General features: G+C 44.0%; 2 protein-coding genes across 2 annotated transcripts in view; one reads left to right on the top strand and one right to left on the bottom strand.

The window, feature by feature from the left end:
- LOC114031334 (centromere protein X-like) overlaps positions 1–5,663 on the top strand; it is a 16,265-nt gene extending 10,602 nt beyond the window's left edge. The window contains exons 2-5 of the mRNA XM_027846394.1: positions 2,943–2,994; positions 3,786–3,839; positions 4,423–4,511; positions 4,782–5,663. Of these exons, the coding sequence (XP_027702195.1) occupies positions 2,943–2,994; positions 3,786–3,839; positions 4,423–4,511; positions 4,782–4,796 (210 nt within the window). The 3' untranslated portion in view covers positions 4,797–5,663. The remainder of the gene's footprint in view (positions 1–2,942; positions 2,995–3,785; positions 3,840–4,422; positions 4,512–4,781) is intronic.
- Positions 5,664–8,994: 3,331 nt separating this feature from the next.
- LOC114031335 (tether containing UBX domain for GLUT4-like) overlaps positions 8,995–24,837 on the bottom strand; it is a 21,729-nt gene continuing 5,886 nt past the window's right edge. Inside the window, exons 6-9 of the mRNA XM_027846395.1 lie at positions 9,985–10,036; positions 9,503–9,572; positions 9,195–9,367; positions 8,995–9,106 (exon numbers count right to left, since the gene is read on the bottom strand). Of these exons, the coding sequence (XP_027702196.1) occupies positions 9,093–9,106; positions 9,195–9,367; positions 9,503–9,572; positions 9,985–10,036 (309 nt within the window). The 3' untranslated portion in view covers positions 8,995–9,092. The remainder of the gene's footprint in view (positions 9,107–9,194; positions 9,368–9,502; positions 9,573–9,984; positions 10,037–24,837) is intronic.

Genomic DNA, 24,837 nt, shown 5'->3' with positions numbered 1-24,837 from the left:
AGCACAGTAGTATTCCATTACATTCATATACCACAACTTGTTCAGCCTAAATGAGCATTTCTTAATCTGTAGGTCCATGAACTTGTTTTAAAAAATATTTCAATAGCTATTTTAATATAATCAGTTATGTTTGGTATTTTGTTTCATACACTTAAAAACATGTTGAGAAGGGGTCCATAGGCTTGTTACTGCTCATCTCTACCTCCTGGCTTCCTGAAAGTTCCAGCTGAAATCCCAGTGTCTAAAAGAAACCTTTCCCATGCCTTCTTAATGCTAGTGCCTTCCCTCAGTTATTTATTTCCAATTTATCCTGTGTATCTCGTTTGCACAGTTATTTTGCATGTTGTCTTCTTTAGAGTGTAAGCTCCTTGAGAGCAAGAAGCTATCTTTTTCCTTTCTTTGTATCCCCAGGTTTTAGCACAGTGCCTGACACAGAGTAGGCTAAAAATCCTGGCATGAACATTGCTGTTCACTCAGTCCTTTCTTTATTTTAACTTTTGTTGCCAAGGTATTCCAAAATTAAAAAGTGACATCTTTTTCCTCCTAAAGTACATTTCCCCATAAATAGTTGAGCAAAACCAACAAATAGAATGGTTGTGATTGATAATACATGAGGCAGCTAGGGTGCCACATGGATAGAGCTTTGAGCTTGATTAAGGATGACCTGAGTTCATATACTTCCTACTGTGTGACCCTGGGCAAGTCTCTTAACCTCTGTCTTAGCTTCCTCAACTATAAAGTGGAGATAATAGCTTCCCAGGATTTTTGTGAGTATCAAATGAGATAATATTTGTGAAATGTTTTGCAAACCTTAAAAAACACTATATGAATTGAAGCACTATTATAATCAAGCACATGGGGAACATCTCATTTCCAGAAATAACCAGCAGGTGGTGCTAAGAACACTTTTTAAAAAAAAATTTTAATTTAATTTTTCTTGGCAATGCATCCCACTGGTTTCTGCTTTTAGTAACCACTCCACTGTTACCATTGGGGGGATAAAACTTAGCTACCTCCGCCCCACTTGATAGCTTTTTATTTGATGGAATTCCACATTTGATGGAATTTATTTGATGGAATTCCACAAGAGTGCTTCTGACCTGAGATGCTAAAATTTACAACTATTCTTCAATTCAGACATTTATTTGAATGTATAAGGTGTACTACAAGAGGAATGCATGGCAGACCCTACTCTCGAGGACCATATAGTCTAATGGGAGGAGGGATATACATAAATAATAGGAGAAAAGATATGACTAGAACAAGGCTTGTTTGACTAGAATGTAGAGTAGGTAAGAGTGAGTAGTGTGAGATAAAGCTTATTAGGTAGGCAATGAGGAGCCATATGGTTAGAGAAATATGATCAGAGCAATGTATTTATCAGACTACTTTGTCTCACACATCTTGTGTGAAAAATGTGTGCCAGCTCTTTCAGTTAATTTAGAAATATTTATTCTCTTGTTAGCATTTCATTTTACTCTCCATTTGGGTTTTCCCATATACCCTCTTCAGCAGGAGATTCAGCAGTTTCCTATTGTGATATTGCTGGATCAAAGGTTTAATGACTTTTTTGAGTACAGTTCCAAATCGCTTTCCAGGATAGCCGGACCAACTCAGAGCTCCATCAGCAGTTTATTAGTATACCTACACTTTTACAGTCCTTTGTTATTCTTTTTTTTTTTATCACCTTTGCCAATCTGGTGGATAGGAGGACAAAGCTGTTTTAATTTGTGTTTCACTATTAGAAATTTGCAGCATTTTTTCATATGCTTTTTGATAGCTTAGATTTCTTGGAAAATTGCCTGTTCACATCCTTTAATCATTTATCTAATGGGAAATATCCCTTGTTCTTGTAGATTTGAATCAGGTCCTTGTATATAAGATGTGCCAAAATTGTAAGCTTTAGTAGCTTAAAATTGCACTAAGACTTTTGGGATATACCACGTTTTGTGTGACAGAGAAACTTGCTTCAAAATTGTTTTCTTCTATTACATTTTCCTTTTAACAGTTTCGGTTTTGCTTGTGCAAAAAATGTCTTGATTTTATGTAATAAAAATATCCATTTTTATCTTTGGTGATCCTCTCTTATCTCTCTGATCTTTTTTCCCTAGATCTCAAGGGTCACAGTTGCTTATTTGATCCTCTTGTTTATATCATCCTTTATATCTAAATGGATATAATTTGGATGCATTTGGACCTTATCTTAGTTGGGCCTTATCTTAGTTGGGCCAGATTACATTCCACTTTTTGTCAAATTAATTTTTTTTCAAAAATTAATTTTTCCCTCTGCATCTGAGGTCTTTGATCTTAGCAAACATTATGCTACTACTATGTGTTTGCTTCTATGTGTTGTATCCCTAAACTTTTTCACTGATTGATCTATTTTTTAACTAGCACCAAATCACTTTGATAATGACTGCTTTGTAGAATAGTTTGAAGGATTCTGACTTTTTTTTTCATTATTTCCCTTAATATTTTTGCCCTTTCATTTCTCCAAATATAGTCACCCTCTTTCAACTTACTGTCTTCAATCAGCTGTAGTCCCCTATGTCTGGCAGATCTGCAGCCCACAACTTCTAAAGAGTACCAAATTCTAGTCCCTGTTCCCATTTTAAGCTCCTCATCCTGCTGCCATTATTCCCGTGGCACACCTCGCTGACAGTAGGGTACTTGGAACTCAAGTCGGGAGTCCACCACCACTGCCAAGCTTAGCAAAGGACTTAGAGGCTTGCAGGGTAGATGATAATATTTAAGTGGAATGTATTTTTGTGTATTTAAGTGTATAATTGCCTATTTAAGCTTCTCGTGTAATATTTGGGATTGTAGATGGGTCCCTCCCTATCAGTGGTGGGGGAAGCAGGAGATCAGCAGAATCATTTTTGACTTTTGTGGCTGCTGGTAGTCCCCAAATGTTACCAGCTCTTATTCCCTTCTTCCCATAGGAGCTGGTAAACAAGTTGCTGTTCTTACACTTCAAGGATGACAGATGCAAAGGTAATTTCTGTCCTTTTTTAAACAAGTTTTTTTTTTTAATCAAAGCTTTGTTTTTTCTTTAAATCACTAGAGACCCCCCCCATCTCCCCCAACAGAAACTTCCCTTGTAACTCAGTAGCATAAGTAGGCTTAAACAAGCTAACATATAAGCCATGTCTGACACTGCAGACTTCATTTTTATACTTGAAGATCTGCTGAGAGGAGAGAGGCATGTTTCACTGTCTGAAATTAGGATGGACCACTGCATTGATCAGAACTTCAACATCAGGTGTCTTTTAGTGATGTTTTTTTTTGTGGCATATTGGTCATTATGGAGACTTTTCTTTTGGTTTTGTTCACAGAATTTTGTCTGCATTAGTTCATAAAAGTCAAAGGTGGTTTTCCACTCATAAGTCAAGTTTTAGCATCAGGATCTTGTGAAGTCAGTCAGTGACACTTACTGAGTATCCAACCAACTGCTGCCTTGTAGATTGAGAAGTTTAAAAAATAAGCGTGGCACCTGATCCTTTCCCCAGGTAGTGTTGAGCAGGCACAAAGACACATGGACATATGCTCCACTCCAACAAGATAAAGAGAGATTAAAAGGATTACATATTTGATGAAGAAGAGATGGTAGGGCTCACTGCACTGATTATCCCAGCATGAGGCCAGACAAGGCTTAAAGCTGCTGCTGCTAGCTAATCCATGGAAGAGACGAAGGCAGACAGACACTAAATCAGTCTAGAGCAGGTTGGACTGTGGGCATATAGGGATGGCAGCATGCGAGTAATTCTATTCTGTCTCCTTTCCAGTCAGTGCAGATGCTCTGCAGCTCATGGTGGAGATGCTGAAGATCTTTGTCCGAGGTGATTTGATAGTTATGGCTCTCCCTTTTTAAAATTCCCATCGATAGCTTCACATGGGGACTAAGACTCAATCCTAAAATCTCTGATTTATTTGTGTTAGAGCCACATTGTATTTCTCCCAGTTCCTTGGAGGCACCCAATCTCTCTCTTCACTGGAATATGCCTTCCTGCATTTTAATTGACTTTTAAAATCCTGAAGCTGAAAAGCTGGGTTAATGACAGTTTTAAGTCAATCCAACAAGCATTTATTGAGTGAGTATCTAATAAATGCAAGACATGCCTAGTTGCTGGGAATACAAAGACAAAATGAAAAAAGTCTCTTCCCTGCCCTCAAGGAGCTTATACTGTACTCAGAAGAAGCACCTGGCCAACTTCAAGACAATTTATGAGGAGGAATACTGGAGAGTAGATTAGCCATGAGTTCACAGCTCAGAGCAACAAAGTAATCCTGGGCAAAATGAGCAGGGAGCTCAGTCATTTCTCATGTTGGGGTTTTTATAAACCACATCTGAAGCCAGCCATGATCCTGTATTTGATCCTGCCCAAATTAAACTTTTACTTTTCTCCTGTGTTCGTGGAACAGAAGCTGCAGCGCGAGCGATAAGGCAGGCCCAGGCTGAAGACCAGGATAAAGTGGACATTGAACAGTTCGAGAAGGTGTTGCCCCAGCTGGTATGGAAGCGTCAGCCTCATTTCTCAGTGGGGGTGGGCAGTTGGTACACTGAATGATAGCGTCGAGAGATTATCTAGTCTGACCTTTTTTTTTTTTGGTAGGTGAGCACACTGACCCTGGCTGACACAATGGGGTCAGGATTTGAACATGGGTCTTATAATTATAAATCTAATCCTAGCTAGGAAGAGCACAGTCATTGTTGATAACTGGTTTAGTAATCTGTATGCTGATGACTTGAAGATACTGAGCTTCCTTTTCTCTCCATCTAGCTTCTTGATTTTTAGAAGCAGCAGCGATGGAGAAGATGAAGGTTATTAGATCAAGCTGAGCTACCTGAACCTTTTCAAGTCGTCTACCTGCCTCTGACTATTCCAGGACAGGGCATCAACCTCATACCAACATTTTGGGTGGTGTCTTATTTCAATAATAAATCCAAAGAGGCCAGATTATGTTTACTTCCTGACATGACTGAACCAAACTAAACAGAAGGTCTGTAGCTGCTGTCTCCCCGAGAATTTCTACGACAGTCACTTAGCATCAGGATGAGGGTCCCTTTCTTTCCCCTCTGCCTGGGTTAGAGAATAAGGAAGCCTGTGTGGTGTCTTCCTGGAAGTAGCACAAGGTGGGAGGTGAGGGAGGAGGAAAGGGGTAGTGGATGAGATTCGGGGATCAAGGTAAGAACTAAGAGGGGGCAAGCCAGGTCACGCTGGAACAAAGTGAAGTGCTCTAGTTCCAGCACACTTGGATTTCCTACCCCAGGGGCTACTCAGTTAAAGATTAAGGTGCTGGGCTGCCATCCATTCTTAGCTCCCTGGAAAACCAAGGCTGTTTGTACATGGGGCTCAGGAGTCACCAACCCCCTGCCTTATCTCCTGGCAGCCTCTGGCCTCAGCAGAATCCCCCCAGCTATGGCCCCAAGAGGAGCTCCCCAAGCCCTCTATAGAGCACTGAGCTAAGCATCAGGTACCTGATCTCTAGTTTATACACAGAGCCTGGTGCTTGCCTTCTCCCAACATTCTTGCTGCCGTCTGACATCAAAGCTAGTTTGTAACCTTTTAACCATTTGATATTCTCCTCAGAAGCTGCTTCCCTGAGCTATAAATTTGTTCTCACAAAGCAACATCAATAAATCAAAACTGTCTCCCTCCCTGGCTCAGCCTTCTCACTGCCATTAATCACCCAAAGTCAAGTTGCTTCAAAGCCTTATTCAGCTCCCCATCCCCCTGCCCCCCCCCCACTTTTTTCTCCATCTTTTTAGGACGAAAGCAAAACTCTTAAAAAGGACAGAATAACAAACAGCATGTGTGTGAATGCCCCAGCCCTCACAAGCCAGCTCCCCGCCGGCAGCTGAGAGAAGCTGTGAAATCGGAAACCTTACACATGTGGGCATGAGCTGCAGCCCAGAGCCTGGCTTGCCTGGAAAACGTTACTCTCACTGCAGCCACTGCCCCAGAAGCTGCAGCAGTTGGGCAGGATAAAGTAGTGTTTGTGTGGGCTGGCCCCAGGCCCTTTGGAACTGCCTGCAGGAGCAGTGGCCCTGAGTGTGAGTGGGGGTGGCATATTATAGGGGCCACACAGGACCGACAGGCAGAGGGGGTGGATACTACAGAGAGAATAGACACCCAGGTCCACTTACCCCATTAGTTTCCTCAGACATGCGTTGGGCCATACAGGCATGGGAAGAATGAAGAGATTCATAATGTGGGGGCTTCCCCACCTTGACTGAGATGAGAAGTAGCATCCCAAGGGTGTACACACAAGCAATACTGCATAGGCATCCTGGCACCTCCACTGTGGTACCCAAACTCCTAGGAGGAGGTTCTGACTGACTAAAAGGTTCCCTTACGAACCCTGGGTTCCAGGCAGTGCTGGCTCTCCAGTGCCACCTAGTGCCTAATAACAATGGATGCCTTACTCCACCTGTCTTTGCTTTTTCTTCTTGTAAGAGCCTTGGAAGAAGAGTCACTTTATTCTGGTACTACCAGAATGAAATAAGACCAAGGTTTAGTGCAGTGACCCAAGCGTTCACTAAGAGGCTTGACAGAGTCCTAACCCCCATGGTGCCTTAGCAGGTGTCTGGTGATCTTCAGTCTGGCTGGTTTTTGTACCCACTCTTTCCTCTGTGCCATAAAGAGAGGCCAGCAGCATAAATTGTAAAGGAGACTGGCCAAGGGGATGCTCCATTTTCTTGACATGCCTGCCGATTTCCACATTCCACTCCATAGAACCAAGTCCAAGAAAGGCCTTTCTTTGCTCTGGGCCTGAGTCTAAAGGAAGCAGTTGCCTCTCAAGTTCACATTTGTTTAGCATTTTAATATTTACAAAGCACTTTCCACACAAAGCAGCCTTGTGAGGTGGGCAGTGCAAATATTAATACTATTTTACAGATGAAGAAAATGAGGCCCAGAAACAGTACTGGAGCTGAACCCAGGTCTCCTGAATCCAGCGTGGGGCTCTTTCCAACTTGGCTGTTTGGCTGTCATTTTCCTGATTCCTTCAGTGGGAAAGAATGATAGGAGTCCTAATGGATGAGGACTCATTTTAGAAGCCTTCCCACCATTCCCAACTTTAGCTTTACAAGACCCAAACATTGCTGGAGAGCTATAGACAGCAGCAGAGTTAACCATACTCCACAGAAGCCAGGAGGCTGAACATGAGCCCAGAGACTACAGCATTGCTTGGACAGCCAACTGCCTGGAATCAGGTGTGAGGGAGCAGAGCCGCATTCCCACCCAGCTGGAACCAGCCATAATTTTAAACAAACAGAACCAACCTTTGACTCCAGTTATGTTGGTCTGAGCCTTTGGTAGGCATTGCTCATTAGCTTTTGTTTTCTAAGTGGCTTTTTTAGTTCCTTTTAATCTATACCATTGTTGTTCCAATGTGGGAGCTGCTGATGCACTAGGACTGGTATTGACTGTCCAGAGGTGGCAGGAGACACAAGGCTTGGCTTTGAATACCTTTCAAAAAGAATCTGACTCCAGTGGGAGCTTTTTACTCCCTCTTGTACCGTATTTTCTCCACCCCTTGACCCAATACACCCCTTCTCTCCACCTTTCTCTTATTCCTTTCCTTCTCTCACTAAAGTTTTGTGCTTCAAAGCACTTGGGAGCATGTGGAAGTAATTAGACCTGAAGGGAAATGCTGGCTGGTATGGGGAGACAATGATAAGTGCCAGGAACCCTGGGCGCCCCTTTTAGCCACTTTGAAGTTCATTCAGATGGTATAAAGCTCCACTGTGCTTTATTCCTTTGGGAAGAGGTATGGGTGTGTCCAGCCCAATAAGCAGAAATGGGAGTAGCTACTGGAAACCCCTGCTTGGCCTGGATACTACTTGCCCAAGTGGCACAGGGCACACCCACAGCTGGGTCTTAGACAAGATGGTTACAAAGTTCTTGGACAGGGACCCATTAGGGAGATCCTGAAGAGTGAAAAGGTGGCCACTGCTCCATTTCCCTCCTTCTCACAGACTCCCCAACCCTATCCTAGTCAGCCTTCTCTCTGCCAGACAATGAAGGGTAGCCAGACCCCTGGCTGCTCCAGCCTAGGCAGCAGAGGCAGATGATCACATGAAAGGTTCTTTTCACTGGAGTTTTGTTCTCTTTAGCAGGGGCGTAATTAATGACACCAATTACGTACAAAGGAAAAAAAATCCAGGAGCAGAGGCTGAACCCTGTATTGCCCATGGCATTAAGGATACCTGTGTTTCTTAAAGGAGAACAGAACTCCTGGGATAGGAAAGTGACTGCATTCCCTGTTAGAAGAGTTTAGTTGGTGAATTCATCTTTCTCATCTACCAGATCAGAGAACTAGTGACTGGAAAAGTGAAAGGGAATGGGCTGTCACAATCACAGATGTGGGGAGGGAAGGGACAGAGGCCCTCTAATCCAACCTCTCATTTTATAGTTGAAGACAAGGAAGTCCCAGGGAGACTGTGACTTGCCCAAGGTTTACAAAGCACCTTCCTTGCAACTAGACAATGAGAAGGGCCCGATCTGTGATTTCACTGGTAGAAAAGACTTTCAGGTGGATGAAGAAGTTTCCTCTACCACTGCAGGTCAGCACCTTTTCTGGAATTTAGAGTCTTGGAGAGTTTCCAAAAGCACTAAAGGAGAAGTAACTTGCCTGGGGTATTACATTCAGTATGTGTCAGGACTTGAGCCCAGGTATCCCTAGCTTCAAGGCTAGTTCTCTAGCCATATGACCTCCCCAATGAGACAGGTAGTATATTATTACCCCTATTTTACAGATGAGGAAACGGAGGCTCAGAAAGGCTTTACTGTATTTGAGCTGGATATGTGAATCCAGGTTCAAATTTCATTTTGCGTGGAACTGGAGTCCTTAGCTTCTGACCCCTCAGAATTAATTTCTGTTGGGCTAAGAAACCTTAATTGTAAGAGGCAAGATGTTGTTCACCAACTGTTAGAGTTTACACTTTCATCCCATCACCCTGACAATAAGAAAGGAAGACACTGATATTAATTAGGAGGAGCACACCAATTCTTTATTCCTGGCTCAGGTGGGGAGTGGATAGGAGTAGCAGGGGTAGAGGAGGAGTCCCCTCCTTTCATGATGGGCTCTCACCTCTTTCCAGCTGTAATACAAAGGGCAAAGAATTAGTGGTAACCGTTAGCCCCAAGTCATCCTCCCTCCTTGTGAGATCCAACTGCCACAAAGGGTACCTGGGAGTTTTAGCCACTTGGGCACTTTGCCTAGATTCCTCCTCACAGGCTGAGCAGTTCCTGCAACTGGTTCTGGGGGTTCTACTGCCACTTCGGCTGATTCCTCCGGTTCAGAAAGCTCAGGCTCAAGGGTTGGCAAAACAGTTGGTGTCGCTGAGCCCCTGGACATACACCTGAGCAGACAACCAAAAAAAAAGGGGGGGGGGTGGGTAGGCCTTAAGCTCAAGGGTCAGTGTTTCCCTCCCTCTCAAATAGGACCTGTTTGGTTCCTGAACCCTCAGCCCCCCTCTCCAATTCCCAAGACTCACCTGGCCACCAGCACATCAGCAGAAGACGGAGAGATGGTGTTCTCCAGCAGCTGGGGCTCCAAGTAGAAATCTGTGCAAAACCCCGAGTCCCACCCTCAGGTGGACTGAAGGAAGAGTGAGACCCAGAGCTGTCCCCAGCCTTTAGCTCTGGACAACTTTCTCCCATGGCTTCCCTGGCTATCCTTAAGGACAGTGTGACCAATGGTGATGTCCTATTCCCTGCACCATGGGGGATCACAACCCCAGAAAGGTGGGACATGCTGGAGCCTGTCTCCTATGACCTAAATGAAGGGTGCACAGCAGCTCTCAGGTCCTGCCAACATGTGCTGAAGCCCCCACTCCAGGCTCCTTCAAGAAATTTTGTCCCCCAACTCTCCTCAAGGATCTTTTAATAACTTTGAGGCAAGGCAGGAGTGGAGGGTTCAGGGTTGCTGGCATTCTTTTGTCTGTTCGCTCAGCACAGCCGAAGGCTTCTCACTCACCTGTTGGTTCTTCAGACCCAAAATGAACAAGGGCAGCAGGAAAGAGGTTAGCCTAGACAGAGGGGTAGAGGAGTCAGAAGGACCAAGTGAGAATGGGGGCAGGGAAGACAGGAAGCGACAGTTTTCCTATGGAATGCCATGGGGTTCACAACAGGAAAATGAATGGCCTTGAGTAAGATGGGAGGGAAGAAAAGTGCTCTCCTAACCGCCAGGATAACTTCGACAACCCCTTCTGCTCCAAATCTGTGGTATTCCCCAGTATTTGTCTTCTGTGCTGAGGCTGTATCTTTCCCATCTACCTCTGCTTACTATTTCAGCCCCAAGCATGACACTCTTAAAACCTGAAGGAAGGGGGTCCCTTCTGGAGGAGTGGGACAAAGGATTCCAGCCCTGTAAGGGGTAAGCATGGACCTCCCTAGTGCACATCCCCAGCACATGGCCTTCCAGGTTGTTCCTTTCATGCCAGATGTAATCTGGAAAATAAGGTTCTTATAGGGAGTAAGTGTTGGAATTTTTTAATAACCTCTTCCTCCTGCCCAATTACCGAGGTAAATAATTAATATTCTGAAGGAGATAACTAAGCATAGCATCTCCCAGCTCAAAGTCCTTTAGTTCAAAGCCCAGCCCTTAGCTCTTCATTTCCCCACTGCCGCCACGAAAACTTCCCCGTCAATCATGCTCTGGGCACACACTTCAAAGCTACATGTGGGAATGGCCCCAAGGGGTCAGAGAAAATTCATGGCAGGGTCTATGAGTGAGTCCAGGAGACAGAGACAGAGCTAGGAGCAAAGGGGGGAGGAGGGGAGGAGAAAGGGGGAGAACTTAGAAGGGAGGTAGGAGGAGGGCGACTGGGTAGGAAAAGGAAACCTCACCAAGTGTTGGGAGTGCTGAGATGATCTGCTACTGACAAGGAACAAACTGCAAGTGACAGATTCCCATGGATAGCCAGCAACCTTAAGAAGGGGCTACAGCTGAAAGAGGAGTCAGCCACTTCCTCAATCCCTCTCCCACTGCCTCATGTTCGCCCCAGGACCCAACTAACTCATCATTTCTTCCCCCTTACTCTTCCCCTCTCCCCGATGCACCCTCCCCCCAGCCCCAAACACCTTGGTGCCTGGGCCTCTGCCACTTCATTAGTAGGTACTAAGTTTTTTTGAATGATTTGTGCAAAGTACAGTATTAGGGTAGGAACTAAAAAAGACGAAAGTCCCTTCAGATCCTTCCATTCCAGTTACTAAGTTTCTAGGTCTCATCCAAGGTATCCCTGGGCAATGGGAAAGGATGGCTTCTGAGTGGAGTAGGGGAAGCCCTCATTTCCATGGCCTTTTGCTTTCTCCAGCCCCTGTGGGTACTTTGTTCTCCCTCTGGAACCTTGATCACACTCAAGTTTGGCAACTGGCTTCTGGGTTAATGCAAGAATGGCACCTAACACCTAACCACATGTAGCATTTTGTGTTCTGCAAGTGGATAGCTATGCTCTCAATCTTTTGGGATTCTTCCTATAGGCTAATGTTAGTGTTACGTCACTTAGAACCGAGGGAATAAGGGTATCAATTAGGGTCTGCTCTCCTCTTAACCTGCCCAAACAGGCCTGATGAAGATTGATCATCAGGCCTACAAAGAGGATGCAAGGGGCTAGGGGAAAGGATTACCATCTTTCATCTCTCAGGTTTCCCCTTTCCATCCTAAAGTCAGGCACCGAGCTTTGAAATAAACCTTCTCTGCTGAATGAAGACTTACGAGTTTCTACTCCCAGGCCCACTGAGGCACTACTACCACTACCCAAGGCCCAATATCGGCAGCCTCTAAAGAAATGCAGCCTCAGTCCTTGAAGCTGGAATCCTAGTCAGCTGTTAACTACTTGGTTGAGACTCAAAAGCCTCACAACCTGGTACCACCCTAATTTTTCAGCCTTAAATCATAGCAAGACTCTTCATTATTTGACATGCTGTACTCTTCTCATCTCCCTTCATCCCCTTGCTCACGCTGCTCCCTAAATGCCTGGAATGGCTCAAAGGCCACTTCTTCCAGAAAGCCTCCCCTTACAGAATAACCACCCTTTACATAGCTTTCACATTTTCACACAGCACTTGGTTTGAATCTCCTTCGTGCACTTAAAATACTGCACAGTGATTGATGTCTGTTATTTGTGTCTGTGCTGGAGCCCTCCACTAGATAGCTGGCATTTCTAATGCTAGCTTTCTATCCTCCCTAGTACCAACAAACATCAGGTACCTACTTGGTATTGTTTCAATGTAGCGTGAAACTTTCACTGGAACTCAGAAGCACTTGCCTGTATGGGTAAAGCCCCCTCCAGTTTGCAGCAGAGCTACTCTTAGGATCCCCAAAGTGAGAGGAGTTTTCCTCTCTGGTAAACAAAAGCCTCAATGGTTACAAAAGAGATATCAGATTCCCATCCCCAGGTGAGGGAAGCATTTCCTGCAATTAGCAAAAAAAAGGTCTGTCTTCTGAAATGCCATGTCTTAAGCCTCGTAGTGGCAAAGCTGGCTTCTCTTATCATGAGAGAGGTGAGGACATAACAGAATGCCCACAGAGGCTATGCTGCTATGGATCTGGTTTCTTAGACACTTTATGTCCATGACCAAGTAGACTGTAAAGCATCTTGAGGGCAACAACTATCTTCCCCTATTTCTATTTCCTAGCACAGGACTTTGCATGTCCTAATAACTAAGTCTTTATGAAGGACGAGCTAGCCTTGCCCAGAGTTGTCTAGACTTGTGACAGGGAGGGGTAGCATGTTTTTCTGGGGAGGGAAGGGAGTGTTGAATCTGTATAAGATAGTCTTCTAGGCCCTGTTTTGGACTTTAAATGACTCCTGTATGCATTCTCAGTGAAATCATCTAGTCTTCATCCTATTTCTGCCAACTCTACTAAACTAAGTTTGCAAAGGGAAGAGACTACATCTGATTACTGAAATACATATAATATCTGGTCACATGCTGAGTACACAAAAGGGTAAGCAAAGACAAGTCTGGCTTTCTTCTGTGCCTTTCCTAACACTGCCCTAGTAGAGAGACCTAAGACTTCGCTTGAAGGAAGAGCAAGGTTGAGATGATGGTCCTAAAGGCAAGCCTGTAGTGAAGAAACCCTTCTAGAGATCACTAACATTGCCACTCCACCCCCAACCCTTAGTCGTCTGAGCCGCAGACACCATAAACAACCTGCCCCAGCCTGCCCTGGCCCTCCTCCTAATTTCTGCTTCAATTCTACCTCCTTCACTGACTCTTCCGTACCCCCCACCTCTACATTATAATCACCCTCCCTCCTTCAAATTTCTCCTTCATAACCCCTGCCACCTAAGCTTGCGGAACTTTCACTGGGGGGGGGGGGGAGAGGAGGGGGAGAAAGAAACCAATCTATTAGGCCAAATGCTTGCCCCGGAGGTCTACCAGGCTGAAGCAAGAGTTGGAAGTTCTAAGATCAGTCAGAGGTGGCTTTTTAATCAGCTGTCCATGGGGGTAGTGTGCAGCTGCTGGGACAGAAAACATTCTTTCCATTAGAGGCTGTGAGCAGCTTTAAAGTGCCAACAGTCCACTGGAGAAAAGGGAGGAGGGAATATTAAAAGATTAATAAGAAAATGAGGGCTTCAAAGAGCTAGGCACATGAATGCTGAAATCTAAGCTACCACCCTGCTTACACAAAAAAGAGCAAGCCCTTTGAAAATCCAATTGCGATGATCCAGGATCGGAGAGCAGCCTGGGGTGCAGGATTCTAGGGCAGCTTGTCTGCTCAATTAGGAGGCCCAAAACATCTAAGACTTGTAAGCAAAAGGAGAAACCTGAGCTGGTGAGAGCAGAGAGTTTAGAAGCCTCAATGGCCCAAGCGTCACAGAGGCCATGCCTACGCCTTGCCTATGGTTTTGCTTTGGTCCTTTGAGCTGTGGAAAAGAGGCCTTCCCTCCTTCTTGACTTTCAATAGTGGCATGGGATAATGGGCATTAGTTTAGAACAGGAAGGAATGAGAAACTGAAGCCTAAAGAAGAGGTAACTTACCCAAGAAGCAAGATTCAAACCCAGTTCCTTGGACTCCAAATCCAGTGCTCCTACACTGCCAGCCAGCTGCCTACTGCAGCAACCTTTACAAGTCTCGAGTATCACTATCTCACTATTCAAAAGCCTTTTTCATCTGGTGACCCTGTGGACTATCAGGGACACACAGGGGGAAGGGGGAGGGAGTAATACTCAATTACCTGCTTCCCCTCCTCACAGTCAATTGCCTAGAGATGAGCCTGGAGAGCCCTGTCTGCTTACCCCTTGGAATTCAAAAAGATATTTTTCCTTATAAGTTGTTATCAGAGCTTGACAGTATTCCAAGTCCTAGGAACAGGCATGTTTTCTCCTGGCCTCGTGTATCCCCAGGATGTCACTAGCCTCGCCATAGAATCTGGTTATCATTAAGGCAGCACCAGGCCAGGGAAATGGAAGCCCAGTGCCCCAAATGGCAACTCAACTAGGGGAAAATGGAAAAAGGTCAAAGAACAGTGGTACAAGGTGAGGGAGCACCAATCAGCCAGCTTCTGCCTGGTACAGAGGGAGGGCAGAGGCTGGAAGTTAGAGAGGAAAAAATTCTGGACCTGGAATCCACAACTTAGCCTACCCCTGAAACTGGGACTATGATAAAGTTATTTAAGTCAGTTAAGTCTCAATTTTCTCATCTCTAAAATGTGAAAAATAGGGGGCAGCTAGGTGGTACAGTGGATAGAGCACCAGCCCTGCATTTAGGAGGACCTGAGTTCAAATCCAGCCTCAGACACATAACACTTACTAGCTGTGTGACCCTGGGCAAGTCACTTAGCCCCACTGCCTAGCCAAAAAAAAAAAAAAAAAAAAAAAAAAAAAAAAAAAAAAAAAGTGAAAAATACCTGGAATACCCACTTCAAGGTGTTTGTGAGAATCAAATGAGAATTTATNAAAAAAAAAAAAAAAAAAAAAAAAAAAAAAAAAAAGTGAAAAATACCTGGAATAACCACTTCAAGGTGTTTGTGAGAATCAAATGAGAATTTACGTACTCAAACAAACCTTAAAGCACTTCATAAAAGTCAGTTATTATTATTGTGGATATAGCAGCATAGCAGGTGACTAACTGTTCCCATTCAGTCTTTAAGTATGTAGCTGTGGCCATGGCCCTCTGGTCTTCTTTTTTTTTCCCCTTCAATTAGTGCTCTCCTTCTAGTCTAGGGGTTCTAGCTCTCAGGAGACATAGTCCCATTATTGGGCACAGCAAAAAAGGAAAGCAAAGGAGATTCTTGAGCAGTCTCCTCAGGGCCCAAGGGCTAAAGACTAGAAGCAAAGAGTGATGGCCTAACTGGTGAGCCCTGATGTCATCACTGGATTTCCTTAAGCTTCACCCCATCCTGTTGTGTGTGCATGCGCACAAAGACACACACAAACACACACCCCCTTTGCAGTGGATGCATTGTTGATGCCAGGGACTTCTAAGCCAGTCACACTTCTCTCTACTCCCCAACTCTTTTCAGAGGTGGTCTATCAATAAGCTTTTAGGTGAACATGTGAAGCAGGTAAATTTGTCTCTTCACTTCTGTATACCCCTCCCCAAGGCTAAGAATATGACCTCTTATGAGCTTTTCTCCCCAACTCATGCAAGGTAGCAGTAAAATAAAAGTTGAGTGGTAGATAAAGGTTACAATCTTCCCTGTCATCACCAGGCCCCAGTCACTCCTTTCCTCTCTCAAGGCCTCATTTTTTCCTATCTATAAAATGGGAGCGAATAAAGCCTACTCAACCCTTAATAACACACTAAAAAAAGATTGGTTATCTTTCTCTTCCTCTAAATTTCTCTATTTCTGTTGAGGTTACTACCATTCTTCCAACCTCTGTAGGTGAACAATCACTACTAAGTCAACCTCAACACTTATTCTCGCTCCCATCCCTCCTCCCCACCAATATTCAAAGCCAGTAAGTTGCCTAGTCTTAGCATTTCTACTTCTACAATCTCTTCTACAGCCATCCCCTTCTCTCCACTCATCTGGCTAACACCCTAATTCAAGACATCACTTATCAACTGTGGCTACAGCATTCTTGAGGTTTTCCTGCCTCAAGTCTCTCCCCACTCCCACCCACCTACCACACAGCTACAAAACCAATATCCCTAAAAGCATAGGTCTGAAAATGTCCCTTCCTTGTTCAAGAAGCTCCAGTGGCTCCCTATTGCCTCTAGATAAAACATAAACTCCCCTGTTTGTCATTTGAAGTCCTTCATAATTGGGCTCATGCCTATCTTTCCAGACATTTCATATTCTTAATCCTCATACACTTACCAGATTGTCCCATCTGCTTCTCCTCATTCGCATCATTCCATCTCCCACCCCTAGGCTTTTGTAGAGGCTGGACTCCCCAATCTCCCTTCCCAGGCCACTCCTCTTCCCCGCCCCCAATACTTGGAATGATCTCCTTGGGATCCTTAGCTTCCTTCAATGATCTGCTGGGATCCCCTGACTACATAAGTTCTTTCCTGATTCCCTCATTTGTTACAGCAATACAATCTTCTCCTGCTCTAATTAATAAGTAATTACTTATCTGCAAATCTGTTCTATGTTGTACTCCTCTTAAGAACATAAGCTGATTAAAGGTGAGTATGACTCTGGTTTTTTGTTTTTGTATCCCTATCACATAGTGTGCTTTGCATGCATGGACTCTTAAATAAATGCTTATTGATCTGAAATGACTAAAAAATCCAACTCAGAGAAACTGATCAATCAACAGGCATCATTGATTGAATCAGAAAAGGGCTTCATGTAGAGAAGGTGGAGCTTAAGCCAAATCTTGAGGAAAATAGATTCTCAGAGGCAGAAAAGAGGAAAGAGGGCATTCTAAACATTAGGGACAAGTGGTGCCAAGGCTAAGAAATGGAAGATGGACCATCATGTGTGAGGTTCAGCAAAAAAGGCCAGTTTGGTTGAACTGTAGAGTGTTGGAAGAGGATGGGAAAGAATAGAACACTGAGGCCTCAATGATGTTACAAAACATTAGGATGATATCCTGGTCTAAAGTACTTGGAAGACCTAAAGAGTTGATCAGTTTTGGGAAGGGATCTTAATTCCCTAGGCTAGATCATTAGAGTATCTTGTTTACTGTAAACAATCAACTATTGGGAATGTGAGAAAGTCTTTTTGTTTATACAATTAAGAGCGATATCCCTTTATTCTGCAGAAGACTGAAAGAGAAATAAGTGCATAATTTGGTTTGGGAAAGCTGTTTTCTTCAAAGGTGCATCAGCATAAACATTTCTATTGTTTATTTAGTAAATCAAAAACCCTAAACTTAAACTATGTATCTTTGTTTTACTTTGATGTGAAAAATGACTTATATAGTATTTTTAGGTTTCCAAAGCATCTTACTCACTTATTTTATTTGATCCTTGTAACTATGAGATAGGTGCTATTATTCCCATTTTACACATAAGGAAATTGAGGTTGAGAGAGTTTAAGTGCTTGAATTCACCACTCTACCTAGGTACCTATAAAGCCTGAACTGGAAGCTTTGTTGTTCAGAGAGGGTATTCTAATTAGTAGAGGGAAACTCTGCCTGTCTGAACCTCTCTCCAAGCAGAAATGTTTGTGTATTAATAAATTCTCTGACAGATTCTGGCATAAAACTCAGAGTATAGATTGTTTTGTTCCACAGGGAATAATGTATGATAGGGCTGGAAAGGCAGGTTGAGGCCAAGTTTGAAAGGCTTTACAAGTCCAACACAGGAAAAATGAACATAACAGAAGAGCCATCACAAAAAGCTCTGAAACTCACTCATCAAATGGGTCTGCAGCTCTTAGGCAACCCTCTCCTTATCACCACCCACCCCAAAAGCAGGACAAAATTTCTCTGCCACTTAGCAACCATCCTGCCATTTTACCAACCTCTCCCTTCCTCACCAGCCCTCACCTGGGATTCCTGCTTCTGCTGAAAAACTTTAGCTGTCTTACCTCCCTGGCTGCCCTGGCCTCACTCTGGAGACTCAGAACCACAGGTTGCAGTTGACAGATGAATTTTTAAAAATGTGATATTTTGGGGCAGCTAGATGGTGCAGTGGATAGAGCTCCGACCTTGGAGTCAGAAGGACCTGAGTTCAAATCTGGCCTCAGACACTTAATACTTACTAGCTGTGTGACCCTGGGCAAGTCACTTAACCCTGATTACCTCACCAAAAAAAAAAAAAATTTAAAAAAATGTGATATTTTGTTTTGACAAAGCTCTCCACACAAAACCCAAACAACCTCCACGTGTTATATCCTCTTTACCAGATCACAATGAATTTTCAAGGAGTTCCTTTCTTTTAGGTCCAGGATAATAATTCACATTTACATAAGGTTTACAAAACACTTTCCTTGCAACTGGACAGGTAATGCAAGTATCCCAATTTTACAGATGAGGAAAGTGAGGCTCAGAAAAGTATAACAGTATCACAGAATCTCAGAATTGAAAAGTTAAATGACTTCCTAGAGTCCTACAACTCATTAAGAAAGAATTCATACCATAGTGATGGAGTTGGGACTGGAACCTAGGGATCACGACTTTTAATGCAGTATAAACTGGGATTGGGAGTAGGGGAGAAAGAGAGAAGGGATAAGACTATTCTTAAAGTCCATTCTCACACATGGAAAGAAGAGTCAGAAAGGACCTCTATGAAATATAGGTGGCAAAATGAGATTATGTAAGGACAGAAGGCTAGATGAAGGAGGAAAGGTTACATGCCCCCAGGGTCCTTCACAAAACTTTTGCTCAAGGGGCTCAGAATTGAAGCTTAAACCACATACAAGAGCCAACAAAACCCAACTATTTGCAGGAGATGAAAAAACCCAGATACTGAAACACCAGACTACTAAGCATAAAGGAGTAAGAAAATTAATACACTCTGGCGGAAGTAGATGGCCTAACAAATGGTTCCCATGTATGGAATGGAGAATTTAATTTCTCTCAACTAGGACTTTGACTCAGTAGCTCTCCTGAATTCTTCTGAAGTATTTCTGATACCCAGGAATTATTTTATTCTTTCTCTCAGGGCACTGGAGAATCAATCAACAAGCTCTCATTATGTGTCAGGCATTGTTCTGAGAGCTAGGGATACAAAATAAGAGCAAAAACCGTCCCTGACCTGACAGGCCTTTTCATTTCGACAGGAGGATAACATGTACATAAACAGGGCCATATAAGATAGATACAGAGTAGATGAAAGGTAACTTTAGAGCAGGAGTTCTTAGCTGGGGGAAAGAGGGGGGGAAGGGGTACATGAACTGTTCTTGTTTTGTTTCAAATTTTGATAACTATTTCATTATAGCTCGTTTCCTTTGTAATTCTATGTATTTTATTTTACGTATTTAAAAACATTATTATGAGAAGAAGTCCACAGGCTTCCCCAGACCGTCAGAGGGAGTCACAACATGACAAAGGTTAATAACCCCTGCTTTAGAAAGAATGGCACTAGCAGAGGGACGAGAGCAGAAAAGGTATCCCACAGATACCCACAGGTGAAAGTGAAGAAGGAGAGCATTCCAAGCATAAGGGTCAGACAGTTTGGAGGCACCAAGATGGGAAATGTCGTGTTCAAGGAACAGCAAGTAGGTAACTATTGCTGGATCATGGAGGGCAGTCATGTGTGCTACAATTTAGGAAAACCACTTTGGCATCAGCGTGGAGGATGAATTGGAGAGGGGAAGAGACTTAAGAGGCAAAGAGATCAATTAGAAAGCTATTATGATCATCCAGGTGAGAGGAGATGAGGATGTGTGAGTAGAGAAAGGGATATATACAAGAGATGTTGTGGAAGCAGAAATAAGATTATAACTAGATATATGGGATAAGTGAGAATGAGGATTTAAGGATGACAATGAGGCTGTGAACTTGGGGCACTAGGAGGATGGTGGTGCCCTGGAAAGCAACAGAGAAACTTGGAATTGGAGTGAGTGTAGGAGAAAAGATCACGAGTTCTATTTTGGACATATTAAGTTTGAGATACCTAGGCAACTTCTAATTTGAAATGGCCAACAGACTGTAGATGATATGGAACTGAAGGTCAGAGGAGAGGCTACAGCTGGATATTTAGATCTGGGAATCATCAGCCTAGAGATGGTAATTGTACCCATACATCTCCCAGGTATCCTTCACCAAGGATCTACCTAACCTGCTAGAATCATTCTTTTTCTAGGTCTTCTTACATTTCATGTTTCATGGTATAAGTGAGATCACCAAGAGAGACTGTGTAGAGAGAAGGGCCCAGAATAAGAAACAGGAGACACCCACAGTTAGTGTTGAGACATAGATGAAGATCGAGCAAACATGCCTGAGAAGGAGCAATCATCCAACCATCCCCAATCTTCCTTTCAAGGAAAATCATTCTCTACCTCCTTTCCCCTTTGCCACTCCCAGCCAAGTCCAAAGATTTAAATCACATACTCCCAAGGCCTTTCCAAACCACCCTAAAGAATCAGGGAAAGATGAAGATCTAAGGAAAGAAAGGACAATCCTATGGATGATATTAAGGGTCTCCTAGAACAAGGAATTCTCTACACACTATCAGGTAGAAGTATAGTTATCTCTCGGTTGTACATGCCTGGATGCGCTAAAGCTAATTTTTAACACTCAGGATGATGTTTCTCTCATTTAGATTACCAACATCTACCAATATCTGTTCAGGGAATTCAAATTAATTTTGGAGATTTCATTCAGTTCAATCATCTGTAAAAAATTCTGTAATCTATATCAAATTCCATTTGTTTAACTAAAAGTGTATCAGCTACCATTTTGTTTCAAGATAGCTGAATGAACCACAAATCAGATATAAACCTAGTGCCAAATTTTGCAAGAATCAATTTCCTTTAAAGTCACTGTGGGAAAGATAAATTTGAACTCCATAGTGGTTCAGCTGAAACAGAGCCCTTGCTTCATCCAGCACTTTACCTAAGCCAAAGATAACTAGAAAAGTACATGTGAAGAGAAATAATTTCATATAACAATTTGTTAAGTACAATAAAAATGATTTTTTAGGTTACCCATAGACCAAACTATTCTATTAGCAAGGATAATAAAAGAATTTAGAATCATTCAAGAAAGAACAGAAGCCTCTGCTGACAGATTTGTCTTGAACAGGCCTGGCTGATGTGGTTGGCAGCTACACTAGGAACTCCAAGCTCAGGGAATGACAGTGACACTAAGGAAAACTGGCAACTGTTTTTCTGAAGGATTTTCCCTTCCCCTCATTCCTGGGTTGACTGTTAAATTCACTCCTTCCTTTGGAGCTGGACCAGCTGGGTCTGGGGAGGCAACCACTGCTGTGCCAGATGTCAGATACCGCCCCTCCACCCCCACCCCCGCTAGGCCTGGGTGGCTGCTCCCAGCTCCCCAAGGGCTCCAGGTTTGTCCAAGGGTTTCCAAGTGTGCTCAGCCCCTAGTCCAAGCTGGGAACACAACTTCTTTCTTTGGCTCTTTGTAGACAGCAAATGTCTGAGGAAAGCAGCAAGGCAGACAGTAGGGAAGCTACTGGCACAGAAAAATGAATAGGCCAAATAAGTGTCTGGTCTCTCAGATGACAGTCCACTTTTTATTCACTAGATCCTGGGCCAACATCTCTTACAGCTCTTTTGTTGGCTCCCAACCACCTCCCTTTGCTTTTTTAATTGTAAAAGGAGCCAGAGGAATCATACATACACTGTGGAAACAGGAAACTCCCTCAAGGCATGTGAGAGGGGAGGCACAATTAATTAGTGTTAGGAGAGTGCTTTGAGATCCATGGATGAAAGACTCCTGAGCTACACACAGTGTTATTATCATTACATTGGACATCAAAGCCCAGGTCCTTTGGGGTTTCATGAATTCCACCTGACCTTAAAAGATGTGAAAAAAGGAGGAAAAAAAAAAGAAAACACAGAGACACACACAGACACACAGACACACACACACACGGATTTCAAATTGACACCCTGGTCTACTGCAGTGGATTACACACATATGCCATTCAAAATCTAACTGTTTCCAAGTGTATGGGTTTCCTTTCGAGCCCTCCAGAAAGTGATGCCCGGCCCAAGACACCAGGAAGAAACCACCACAAAAGCTTTGGAGATCAGGACCAGGCCTCTGTGTCCTATCTCCCTCCTTTCCCACAGATCTTGCCCAGGTCCTTAGTTCTGGGGAGGGAAGGAGAGGGAGAGACAGAGTGAGTGAGAGACAGAGAGAAAGTGAGAGAGACAGAAAGTAAAGGACTGAGATTCCACAGAGGAGTTAACTTCCATAGAAAACTGGAAAGATGGTATCTTCCGTTTAAAGAGTTAACCCACAGAAAGGCTTTGGAGGGCTGGGAAGAAGAATGCTAAGCAGGGATGTGGAAGAATAAGCAGCCCAATTACAAGCAAGAAAAGAAAGCCTTGGACCCTATTCAAAAGCATATTGGTAAGCCTGATGTCATCATTGGATTATGCTGCAGCTGAGGGCAGGGGAGCAGCTAGTCAGTCTCTGATCTAGGCTTTAAACAGGGGTAGTATGGGGACCTTTATTTTCCCCCTTGTGCCCAAACTATTGCTTCCCACAATCAGAATAGTAGAGGAATACCCCTAGGATAGTGCAGTCTTCTGTGTCATCCCTCCTGCCACCTTCCTTAATTCGGCAGGCCAGCCCTTCTCTCCTCTTTGGCTGCCAACTCAGCACTATTTAGCTATTGTGGGCACCTCTGGCTACTTTGCCTCCCCACCACTGCTAAAGCTTTGCTTCCTTGCCTGTGCTTACTTACTATGGAGGTTTTTGGTTTCTTCCTACTCTTGAAATCTGTTTTGAGCTCCTGATAAGCCTTTTCCCCTTCATCCTTTGTACTGCCCCTAGCAGCACTATTAAGGGTCATAGAGACTCTACAAATGAACAGACTTCTCAGGCTGCTCTAGCATTCCATGTCTGTGACTTAGGTAGCTTTCCTGAGGAGAACGTATTTCAGAGAATGTGGAGTGACAGAAAGACTTCAGGGTCACTCACCTGGAAGCCAGGATCTAGGACTTCTTTCTACACACTAGCAAAAAGAGTATATACTTTGCTGACTCTCAAGCCAAGAAGAATTCTATTTCCAGCTCCAGTCTCCATAGAAGCCTAGTACAGTGCTGGGCATATTATAGGCAGTCAGTAAATATTTTATGCCATGAAACAAAAAGGAATAGGCCTAAACTGGAACGAGAGGAATTTAAGTTAGCCTCAAAGACAACTTCCTGGCCTGCTTTAGAATGGCTACATAGAAGTATTTCTGAGATATCTTTCCCTTGGTGATCTTTAGGCATTCTTATAGCCCACAGTTTACTCTTTTCAAGCGAGCCTAAGACACATAAAGTACAGAATAGCGTGCAAAGAGCTGGATTAGGTAGTATTTGAAGATGATAAAGAAATCTGGAATTTTGGGCTAAAAAAATAGGCATGGGGGGTTGCAGCTAGGTGCCGCAGTGGATAGAGCACTCAGACACTTGACACTTCTAGCAGTGTGACCTTGGGCAAATCACTTAATCCCAATTGCCTCACCAAAAAAAAAAAAAAAAAGAAGAAAAAAAAGAATAGGTGTGGGGAGAGGGAAGCTGAAGATGTTTCCTGAGTTGGGGCTGTGGCTGAGATCCAGAACATTGGGAGGGAAACTTTCCCCCATTCCAGGCCTCAGTTTCCCTTCCTAGAGGAAAGGCATTCTCAGGACAAAGAATGAATTGAAAGAAAATGCTGAACTCCCTGGAGAAAGGCATCAAAGACCCATCAGGGATAACAACCATTTTGGATGTCAGGTGCCACAGGAGAGGCTGTATGGGTAGAGAATGCCATGAGATGAGGGAGAGCCGAGAGAGACTGTGCCTGCACTTTAGGTGTCTCAGGTTCCAGGGAAAAGGCTAAAAGACAAAGAATATGTATATGTGTGCATGTGTGCAGTTGGGGGATGAGGACTGCTACAAACCTCCCTGTCATCCACTCGCCTTCCCCATTCCCCCTGAGGACAGCCCGTCCCTCCTCACAGCAAACTCTAACACTCCAAATCTTACAACCCAAGCCCCTACAAGTTCTGGCTTCCTCCAAGGTGACTGTCACTTTCCTGAAGCATTCAGCAGCTGCCTCTCAATCAGGACCAGCCACCAAGGGGGGAGACCAGCCAACAACAACAGACTTGCCAGAGACATGAAAGCCCCCTCAGCTTCCTCGCCTGCCGCTCGCCAGGAGGAGAAAGGCCTCCCTTCAGTCACTGCCAGCACTCTGATCTCTGGCAGGAAGGAACACCACTCCCGGTAGAAGTGGTGCCGGGTCTGGCTGGCCCCCTTTGTTGACTGGGGGCAAAGCTGACAGATGAAAGGAGATGGCTGCCGTTAGCAGGGAGCAAAGTGTCACCTGAAATCAGGCTTCTCCAGGTGGGATGGGGTGATGGAAGAGTAAGTCAGTGCTCCATGGACTCCACCAGTCTAGGGCCTCCTAATTGGAAGCATATGGGTCATGGGGCCCAGAGCTCTAGCCCACACTCTACAATGATGCGTCTTCCAAATTAAATGTTTATCAACAAGCTAGCTGCCAAGTGGAGGGGTTAGGGGGAGAAGGAGGAGGTACCTCCTCATGAAGCCCAGTGGAAAAGGGAAAATTGAGAAAGTTAAGGGACAGATAAAGTTTCCTGGATCTATATAGGGAGGCTCAACTTATGAACACATAAGGAAGGAAGAAAATATGGAAATAAAACAAGTTTCAAAAGAGAAACAGAGCTGGTGTGGGCCCTTCCCCACTATAGATCTTGGGACCCTTTTCTTAAGTTGTTTTTCAGTTATGTCTGACTCTTCGTCACCCCATTTGGGGTTTTCTTGGCAAGGATACTGGAATGGTTTTCCATTTT

Source organism: Vombatus ursinus, unplaced genomic scaffold (genome assembly GCF_900497805.2).
Source record: "Vombatus ursinus unplaced genomic scaffold, bare-nosed wombat genome assembly UNPS02015150.1, whole genome shotgun sequence".
Taxonomy (NCBI): Eukaryota; Metazoa; Chordata; class Mammalia; order Diprotodontia; family Vombatidae; genus Vombatus; species Vombatus ursinus.
The sequence above is the reverse complement of the archived record's forward strand: the minus strand, read 5'-3'. Positions and strand labels throughout refer to the sequence as shown.